General features: G+C 38.9%; 1 protein-coding gene across 1 annotated transcript; it reads left to right on the plus strand.

The window, feature by feature from the left end:
* Positions 1 to 693: 693 nt before the first annotated feature.
* Positions 694 to 7,388, plus strand: LOC104233366 (uncharacterized). The gene is made up of 3 exons (XM_070152587.1): positions 694 to 1,515; positions 6,183 to 6,731; positions 7,034 to 7,388. The coding sequence occupies exons 1-3, from the start codon at positions 694 to 696 to the stop codon at positions 7,190 to 7,192; spliced, it is 1,530 nt and encodes a 509-aa protein (XP_070008688.1). The 3' UTR covers positions 7,193 to 7,388.
* Positions 7,389 to 10,952: the final 3,564 nt, after the last annotated feature.

Genomic DNA, 10,952 nt, shown 5'->3' on the forward strand with positions numbered 1-10,952 from the left:
TGGCTACCCTATGGATTAGTTCAACCTTATTTTGTAAATTAATGGAAATAATGATATTACGTTAGCTCGAATTGATGATACAAAGTCATTCCTCGAGATTTGAATAGTTGTCCACTACAGTCCTCCGTCTCCCAGATAATTTTATTCATCCAAGTAAAAATAGTACTTTCTTCGTGTAACTTATAATACTTTTTAAAATAAATAAATTTTCTTTGACTGCGATTCTTTCATATGCTTTTTAAATATAAATTATTGTAATTTATAGTACTTTTTATTTTTATACAAATTTTGTATTTGAATTTATAGTTAAAATTAAGAAGTTTGATTCCCGAAATCTAAATTTTGACATATAAATTGGGACAAAGGGATTACGACTTACGAGTTTAACTTATGCACTACCCTCAAATGATACTTAGAAAAATCTTTTCATAAAAAAGTGAAATTGATAATTTTGAAGTAATGCAAATTACCTGCTATAACAAGTAAATATGATACGTGTAAATTTTATTACATTGTGTACATCAATATAGTTCAAAATAAAACATAAGTATAAAATCTGGTTTTAAAAAAACAAATTCCATAACTACGTAAGAAATCAAGCAGCAAGAAATAAGATGCAAGCCTTTAGTTCAATAGGTTTTAAGTAGAAGACCACTATCCATTGAACAAAGAGTCATAATTAATCTTTACAAAATGAAGGAGATGTCTCTCCGGAAACGTTACGTCCCTTTCCCTAATAATCACAAATTAGTCCCAAAACTTTGCACCATTATCATTATCAAGAGCTTTCTCATTACGTTCTGCTTAGTGGCCTCCATTTATCTAATCTCCAATGCTCATCTCTTCAAAAAATATGCTTATGATACTGCTGCGGTTACAAATAAACAAGAAAATATCAGCAAAGAAGAAGAAGAAACAAACATATCCCACATTCTCTTTGGCATTGGAGGGTCGACTAAATCATGGAACAATCGCTCGAGTTACTCTGAGCTCTGGTGGAGACCAAATGTAACGCGAGGGTTCGTGTGGCTCGATGAAATTCCCCAAGAAAACGAGCCATGGCCGGAGACATTCCCACCATATAGGGTTTCCGAAGACACTTCCACATTCAAATATACATGTTGGTTTGGTGACAGGTCAGCTGTGAGGATTGCGAGAATTTTAAAAGAGAGTTTTGAACTAGGTTTAAACAATGTGAGGTGGTTCGTAATGGGAGATGACGATACTGTGTTTTTTACTGAGAATTTGGTGACAGTTTTGACTAAATATGATCACAACCAAATGTATTACATTGGTGGGATTTCCGAAAGCGTGGAGATAAACGTATTAGGTTCATACAGTCAGGCATTCGGTGGCGGCGGCATTGCTATTAGTTATCCTCTGGCGGCGGAGCTCGTGAAGATATTAGATGGTTGCATTAATCGCTACCATTACCTGTACGCTTCTGATCAAAAGATTGGTAGTTGTGTGACTGAGATTGGCGTTTCTCTCACGAAAGAACCCGGTTTCCATCAGGTATATTTAATTTTACTTAAAGTAGTATTCCACCATTTTAAAAAGACTAACATTATTTTCTTATCGGAAAAAGGTCATAAATGCCCTTAACCTATCAGAAATGGCTCAAAAATGCCCTTTATCCATCTTTTGGCTCAAAAATACCACTAACGTTTTCTTTGGTATTAAAAGTGCCCCTTAAACTAACAGACAATAACAGTTGACTATGTGGGGCTTTTGCAAATCCACGTGGCACTCTTTGATTGGTCAATATTAAAAATATAATTAGACCCAACCCACATATTCTAATAGGATTCTTCAACTCTTTCTTTTCTCTTCCAGTTCCTTACTTAAATTTTTCTTTTCTTCCTTTCAAGTTTATTATCACAATTTTATTTTTTGTTGTGTAAAAAAACTAGATCTTCTGGTGTAAGTATTAATTGACATGGTTGTATGCTTTCTTTACCTAAAAATTGGTTCCATTTATTGGCTAAAATTCTACTATACTTTAAGTAACATTTATAAAATTGCTATTTTAAAGTTAATTACCTGTATTTTAGCAACTGAAAAGCTACAATTTTTGGTGTTAAAATACATATCTTGACACTTACTTTAATGACAAAAGCTAAAGTTGTTTAATATTGAACAATCAAAGAGTGCCACGTGGATTTGCAAAAGCCCCATACAGTCAACTGTTGTTGTCTGTTAGTTCAAGGGGCACTTTTAATACTAAAGAAAACGTTAGTGGCATTTTTGGGCCAAAAGGTGGATGAGGGGCATTTTTGAGCCATTTTTGATAGGTTAAGGGCATTTATGACCCTTTTCCGTTTTCTTATTAGTCTGTTTGAAAAAGATTGACACTTTTCAATATTTCCTTAATAAGAAGAATTTATAGCCAAATAAATGCTATGTCAGATTTCAGACCACAAAGTTCAAAAGTTTTACCGTCGTACAAATGCTATGATTTATTTAAGAATATATATCTCAAAAGTCTTCCCTTCTTTAGTAAAGTTTGTGTCAAGACTAAGATAACAACAACAACAACAACAACCCAGTATAATCCCACAAGTAGGGTCTGGGGAGGGTAATGTGTACGCAGACCTTACCCCTACCCCGAAGGGTAGAGAGGTTGTTTCCAGGAGACCCTCGGCTCAAAAAGCAACAGAAGCCGATATATTAGTACCATAAAAATGCATAATAAAATAAGAGCAATACAATACAATACAATAGATATGAAGTACCGAATATGAAATACGAAAAAGATGGCTGGTATAGTAAAAACTAGCAGGTAAAGCCCTGCATCACTAGACGACCAATGACATTCTTATTCTAACTCCTAACTGGCTAGTCTCACTCTATTGTGATGTAGAAATATTCACAACTCTCCCCTAACCTACAACCTTAATACTCGACCTCCATAATTCCATGTCAAGGGCCATGTCCTCAGTAATCCTAAGTCTCGCCATGTCCTGTCTGATCACCTCACCCCAATACTTCTTAGGTCGTCCTCTACCTCTCCGCGTGCCCACTACCGCCAGTTGCTCACACCTCCTCACCGGTGCATCAGTGCTCCTCCTCTGAATGTGTCCGAACCATCTGAGTCTTGCTTCCCGCATCTTGTCCTCCATGGGGGCCACGCCCACCTTCTTTCGAATATCTTCATTCCTAATCTTATCCCTTCTTGTACGCCCGCACATCCACCTCAACATCCTCATCTCTGCTACTTTCATCTTCTGGATGTGCGAGTTCTTTACCGGCCAACATTCAGTTCCATATAACATGGCAGGCCTAACCACTGCTCTATAAAACTTACCTTTTAGTAACAGTGGCACTTTCCTGTCATACAAGACTCCCGACGCTAACCTCCACTTCATCCACCCCACCCCTATACGGTGTGTGACATCCTCGTCAATCTCCCCGATCCCCTGAATAACCAATCCAAGGTACTTGAAACTACCCCTCTTGGGAATGACTTGAGAGTCAATCCTCACTTCAACTCCCGCTTTCGTCGGCTCAACCCCAAATTTGCACTCGAGGTATTCTGTCTTCGTCCTGCTCAACTTGAAACCTTTAGACTCAAGAGCATGTCTCCAAATCTCTAGCCTCTCGTTGACGCCGCCTCGTGTTTCGTCAATTAGAATAATGTCATCAGCAAATAGCATGTACTATGGCACCTCCCCTTGAATATGATGAGTCAGTGCATCCATCACCAGGGAAAATAGGAATGGGCTGAGCGTAGACCCTTGGTGCAACCCCGTACTAACTGGAAAATATTCAGAGTCGCCTCCTACTGTCCTAACCCGAGTCTTAGCTCCATCATACATGTCTTTAATCACCCTAATATATTCCATCGGGACCCCTTTATCCTCTAAGCATCTCCATAAGACCTCCCTAGGAACCCTATCGTATGTTTTCTCCAAATCAATAAACACCATGTGAAGATCCTTCTTCCTATCCCTGTACTGTTCCACCATCCTCCTAATAAGGTGGATAGCTTCTATGGTAGATCGCTCCGGCATGAACCCGAACTGGTTGTCTGAAATAGACACTGTCCTTCGCACTCTCATTTCTACCACTCTCTCCTAAACTTTCATGGTATGACTTAGTAATTTGATGCCCCTATAGTTGTTACAGCTCTGGACATCACCTTTGTTCTTATACAACGGGACCATTGTACTTCACCTCCACTCTTCAGGTATCCTATTAGTCTTGAATATAACACTAAACAATGCAGTAAGCCATTCCAAGCCTACTCTACCCACACACCTCCGCAGTTCAACCGAGATTTCGTCTGGCCCGGTAGCTCTGCTCCTTCTCATCTTACACATTGCCTCCATGACTTCATCGATCTCAATGTCCCTACAATTACTTAATTCATGGTGACTGTCGGCATTCCTCGATTCCCCAGGTCTAATATCTTGATCTTCTTCTTCACTTAGCAGTTTATGAAAGTAGGTCTGTCACCTCCTCTTAATCTGGTCATCTCCCATCAAAACTTTGCCGTCGTCATCTTTTATGCACCTCACCTGATCTAGATCTCGAGTTATCCTCTCTCTCACCTTAGCGAGTCGGAATAACTTCTTCTCCCCGCCTTTGTTCCTTAGTTCCTCATACAGACGAGCAAAAGCTGTCGTCTTAGCCTCTGTCACTGCCCTCTTTGCCTCCTTCCTAGATACCTTATACCTTTGACTGCTCTCTCTCTTCTCCTTCTCGTTAGTGCTCCCTACAAACCGCAGGTAAGCCGCGTTCTTCGCTTCCACTTTACCTTGGACAAATGCATTCCACCACCAATCTCCTTTGTGACCACCATTGTGGCCCGTAGATATCCCTAACACCTCTCTCGCCGTCTCTCTTATACAGTCCGCCGTCGTCGACCACATTGTGTTTGCGTCCCCACCACTTCTCCAAGCTCCCATTGCCGATAACCTTCCTTCCAACTCCTTAGCTTTATCCTTAGTTAAAGCGCCCCACCTAATCCTGGGGCGTCCTTGTACTGACCTCTTCTTCCTCCTTATCCTAATACAAATGTCCATCACCAAAAGCCTATGCTGCGTTGAGAGGGTCTCACCTGGGATAACCTTGCAGTCCTCGCACAACCTTCTGTCGCATCTCCTGAGGAGGAGATAGTCAATCTGAGTCTTCGCCACCGAACTTTGGTAAGTAACCAAATGTTCATCCCGCTTCGTAAAACTCGAGTTTGCAATGACTAGATCGAAAGCCTTGGCAAAGTCCAACAGCGCAATGCCCCCTCCGTTCCGCTCTCCGAAACCAAATCCGCCATGCACCTCAGTGTACCCACCTGCAGATAACCCAATATGACCATTGAAATCTCCTCCTATGAATAACCTCTCAGAAGGCGGTATACTACGAACAATCTCATCCAACCCTTCCCAAAAGCGCCTCTTAATATCCTCATCCAAGCCTGCTTGTGGTGCGTACGCGCTAACGACATTTAAAGTACCCTCACCTACCACCAACTTAATAGTCATTAGTTTATCATTCACTCGCCTGACCTCTACCACAGACTCTCTAAGATGGCTATCTACCAGGATACCCACTCCATTCTTACCCCTCAGGATACCAGAGTACCACAACTTATACCCATCCACGTTTTTCGCCCTTGATCCGACCCACCTAGTCTCCTGGACACACGCTATATTAATCTTCCTCTTCTGCAGGATTTTCGCCAACTCTATGGATTTACTCGTTAGTGAACCTATGTTCCATGACCCGATTCTCAACCTATAGGCTCCCTTGCCCCCTCTACCTCCCCTGCTACCCGACCCACCCCCTAACCCCAGCCCCCCGCTATATTAAACTAAGATAAATCTTTTTGAAATGGAGGGTGTAGTAACATTATAAGGGCAATTTTACCAATTATATACTATATGTGTCGTCTCATCTCATTATAGAGCTTTTATCACATTTATATGATATCTTTATTATTTGGAGAGTCAAATAATTTATTTTTATTACTCTATAATTTAACGAATACTTTAAGTATTTTTAATCCTAAAGTAATTTGATATAGTAGTTTTACACATATATAGTTATCAAATAATTCATTTATCCCATTTTATGTGATATACTTTTTTTATTTGTCCAAAAAAATAATATATTTTTATATTTAAAGATATTAATGCACTTTAAACTTCTTATTTTACCATTTTATATGTGTTTGTTTTAAGATGGATATACAAGGTAGCCCACGAGGGCTTTTGGCAGCACATCCCGTGGCGCCACTTGTCTCACTGCACCATTTGGATGTATACTTGATACATCCTTTGATTCCTTCAATGAGCCAATTTGAGTCAGTGAAGAAGGTAATTGAGGCTTACAACAAGGATCCAAGTCGGACGATGCAACAAAGTTTGTGCTATGACCTAAAGAGAAACTGGTCATTGTCAGTGTCTTGGGGATTCTCAATTCAATTATATCCATGGCTAATGAATGCAAGAGAACTGGAGATGCCAATGCAAACGTTCAAGACATGGAAAGGGTCTAAAGAACCATTCACATTCAGTACACAGCCAAGCAATGTAGAAGCGTGCAAAAGGCCTATAGAGTTCTACTTGGATCAAGTTGTTGACCTCCGCAATGGTGAAATTTTGACCAGTTATAGTACCATAATTGGTGAAACAAATGAACAATGCGAGAACCAACATTATAGACCAGCATTAGCACTTCATATGGTTAATGTCACAACTACTATTCTACCTCCCCAAGTTTGGAGACAGGTAAACTTCTACCATTTGTAACTTTTATGTGAATCATATTTGACTAGGGTACAAAGTTAAAAAAAAAGTAAAGAATTTTAAAACTCATGATCTTAGACATGTTATGTTAACATTAAATTGAGTCCGCATAAAATAATATAGAGGACATATTAATTATTTATTTTGATAAAAATCTTTCTTATTAATTTTACTGTCATAAGATTGATGACTATACATGTACAAAACTCTTCACCTAAAATATATAGACCAATTTTGGTTTATGAAATATCTAATTATGGTGAACCCATTGTATCAAAAACCAGGCACCACGACGACAATGTTGCGATGTAATCAATGATGAAGATGGTATTAGAAGCAACTTACATATCAGAATTAGGGGTTGCAATAGGGGGGAATCGGTAACACCGCCCTTCTATGACAAATATGGAGAGTTTGCCTATTTTCAGAGATTTGTTCGATGAATGAAGGAGAAAATTTTCAATGGCCGTCATCTGGGAGAGAAAATTGAAAATTTTCAGTGGTTATTTTGAATTTTGATATCTTCTCTATCTTCATTTGTTGATGGATATGTATGACACTTCTCCATAATATCATTCTATGATACCGATGAATCTATGTAGAGGCGCATGGATATTTAAGTGCACCATGCTTCCTTTTCTAGACCGTGTATAATGATTAGCAATATTATATCTCTTAAAAATATACTTAAATATATATATGTGTACGCATATATCCAAGTCCAAAGAGTTATATGATGCAATAATTATTCGATGCATTTTTATACGTTTTCAATTCCCATCTCACATTTGTCTTGTGTCGCTTCTTGCATTTTAGTTGAGTCATTTTTCTTTATTTCTTTCTTCAAATGGCTTTTCCTTTCTTTTCTAGAATTGCTCCTATCCATCCCCGTGTATCTTGTCCCTTCTTTCATTTTAATTAAGTACCTTTTTATTTTTATTTCTTTCTTTCTTTGGTTTATTTTTTCAAAATTATCAAGTCTGCCACATTAATTAAAATCCTTTCTCTTTTCGTCACTGCAAAAATCTATAAAGTTAAATCAAATGTCTATATCGAATAATTATTTTTTCAAAAAAAATTAATTATAATTTTAAATTTATAATTTCAAAAATGTAATGGGTTCAAGTATGAACCTTACCCAAAAGTTGAATCCGTTAAATTTAAAATTTAAATTCGCCTCTTTGATCTTCATGATAGTGCAATCATGTTCTTAAATTTCTAAATTCGCCCTTTCTTGCGGTCTAACTAAAATCAGTTCAATCTAAAACTATTGAAAATCCCAACGGTCGTTTGATTGCATACTCCACATATGTAAATCTCACGTTGTGATATTTGCTTTCATGTTCATGTATACTTGCCACGTGTGCCACTAATTCTGAAGCGGGTCAAAGGTCTGCTATGGTTCTAGTCCAGACTCATCTATTTTTGTATTTGGACCTTTAATTTTTTCGGACCCTAGATAGATAGGAATATTTATCTAGTTATACTATAATAGAAACTTATTTATCGATTTTCTTTAGGTTCCTTAAAAATTACATTCTCTATTTATATTTACTACTTATATACAAAAACTTAAAAAAGAGCATCCCTTAAATTTAACATGTAACTCGTATAGTCGCCCTCCCACGTTTCCCCCTCCCCCCTCCCTTTCTCACTCTCATGTTATCAATTATAGAAAACCCCTACTGTCACACCTCCTTTTTCCGCACCCGAGAGGGTGCAAGGGAGTTTTTTCTAATTAAAGGACAATCGAAACGGGATTGGTTTGTTTATTTCAGAGTCGCCACTTGGGAGATTTAGGGTGTCCCAAGTCACCAATTTTATCCCGAATCGAGGAAAAGAATGACTCCCTATTACAGTCTGCGTACCAGAAATTCGGATAAGGAATTCTGTTAACCCGGGAGAAGGTGTTAGGCATTCCCGAGTTCCGTGGTTCTAGCACGGTCGCTCAACTGTTATATTCGGCTTAATTATCTGATTTTATACAAATATGAACTTATGCGCAAATTTTAACTTTTTACCGCTTTTATTATATTTTTTAAAGGAATGTGAACATCGTTTAAAACATGTCTTTGGATTGCGTCACATGAAATGCACCCGCGATCCAGAACATATTTTTTATTCAATGTTTTAGGATTTGGATTTGGGTCGCATGAAATGCACACCTGAGTTTAAGAAGGTAAGATTATTAAAATACGCGCCTAAAGCGATTAGCGTATTATTATTTCTGGGTAAAGCCGTGAAATTTTGCTAAACGGCCGATCCCGAGTTCTAAGTAATTGAAGCATACATTTTGTGAGGGCCCCGCAATCTGTGCATTTTATTTGGCGAGGCTCGTCTCATTTTATTAAAAGGATAATCTTAGCATGACTATAATTTTTCTACTTTGTTCGTCTCTAAAAAAGAAATCCTAATTTATTAATCGAACAATGGAAGCCAGTAGGATGCACGGCTAATAAAGAGTATCTCAAGCTTGACGAATTACAATTAAACATGAACTTACATTTAGAACTAACCCGTATGGTAGACAACAGAATAATGACTAACAAAATTATGATAGAACTTATTAAATCAATCCGACTACCAATTCGGCAAGCTAGTCACGAACATGAAAACTTTTGTACAACTTTCGTCTAGCATGCCAATTTGAGATAGCAATAACTTAAGCACAAAACTAAAACTCGACAGATTTAAACAAGATCTTCAACATAACATGTATTCAAGCTCGGACACGATAGTAACCGATAGCAACCCAAACAAAGATTAGAAAAACGAACCTCTAATGATAAACACTGTTGGGGGTTTTACAACTCATTCGTTAAACCGAAATGGAGCCATAGTCGGCGAAATGAAGCAACGAGACCAACGAACTGGAACCTCACATCGACACTCGAACGGACTCTAAACGGGAAACCATGGAAGCAGTCATCACAGCTCAAACGGAATAGCTCGCGCTAGAAACTCGAACACGAACGGACTGAGCATGAACCATGGCTGCTACTGGTTTTTCCCGATGTGTTACTGGACGTTCGTTACTTTTGAGGGCCAGGTTCGACGGGGAGGCGGGTTATGGCGTGAGGTTTGAGCTGGAGGTTTGGTGGTCGATAAGGCTGGAACGGGTGAAGTAGGAGGCGGAAGCAGGTGGTTTGGACAGTAGGGCCGAGGACTGGACGATGCAGCAGCGATGGTTCTTTTTTTTTTGGTGGAGCTGGAGCTCGCGGGCTGGGAGGTTAGGGTGGTTGACGGGCCTGTTTGGTGGTGGTTCCGGCGTCGGGGGGGGGGGGGTGACGTTTGGTGGTCGTTTGGTGGTCGTTTTGGGCAGTGAGGGAGTTGGTCGCGACTGGTTTTTGGGTAGGGTTGTTGCTGGTGGTTTGCTGGAGGTGGAAGGATGTGGTGTTTGGGTGGTGGCGTTTGGACGTGGAGGTGACGGGTTGTTTGGTTGTCGACTGGAAAATGACGACGAGGGGGGGCTGGTTGCTCGGTGGTGAAGAACGTGAGGCAGTAGGGGCTCGTAGGGTTTTGGTTCTTCTTCTTTGGAAGAAGAAGATGAACAGTGGGTTTTTCCCTCCCAAAAAATCTGTCCGTCCCTTTCCTGTGTTTGCCCGTGCATTTGTAGCACTTGCCAAGGAAAATGAGCCCCACGCGTGGTGGGGTTCAAGACTTGTGTCCCCCACGCGTGGCGGGGTTCCCCGTGTGTCGTGTTCCGTCCGTGTTCCCCACGCTTGTCCCCTCATGTGTGGTGGACTCAGATTATTATGGGCTAGGCCCGAAAATTGGGCCTAAAAATGGGTAATTTGAACCCGAATATTATTCTTTTGCCCGGACCCGGAATAAGAACACGACGTTGCTTAACTAATCCTATGTAAGCAAAATAACTACCAAAAATAAGACTAATATTTAAAACAAAACTATATCTTTTTTAATATTTTTCAAGATTAAAATAGCTACAAAATATTAATAAAACTATTTTTTGTAATTTTCGTTTTTATATAAAGATAAAATATAAAGTAATATTTTTTGTATTTTCTCAAAATTAAAATGACTACAAAACATTAATAGAACTATATTTTTTGGTAATTTTCGAAATTATATAAAGTACAAAAATAAAGTGCAATTTTTGTATTTTTTTAAGTTTATGAGAAATACATAAACTAAAATTTATATATATATTTTTTTTGTGATATTTTCCTTTTGCGACGAAAT

The sequence above is a fragment of the Nicotiana sylvestris genome, chromosome 7 (assembly GCF_000393655.2).
Source record: "Nicotiana sylvestris chromosome 7, ASM39365v2, whole genome shotgun sequence".
Lineage (NCBI taxonomy): Eukaryota > Viridiplantae > Streptophyta > Magnoliopsida > Solanales > Solanaceae > Nicotiana > Nicotiana sylvestris.

Coding starts and splice junctions, on each gene's coding strand:
- LOC104233366 (XM_070152587.1), top strand. CDS start 694: ATGAAGGAGATGTCTCTCCGGAAACGTTACGTCCCTTTCCCTAATAAT. Junction 1,516..6,182: donor AAGAACCCGGTTTCCATCAG/GTATATTTAATT, acceptor GTTTGTTTTAAG/ATGGATATACAAGGTAGCCC. Junction 6,732..7,033: donor CTCCCCAAGTTTGGAGACAG/GTAAACTTCTAC, acceptor ATCAAAAACCAG/GCACCACGACGACAATGTTG.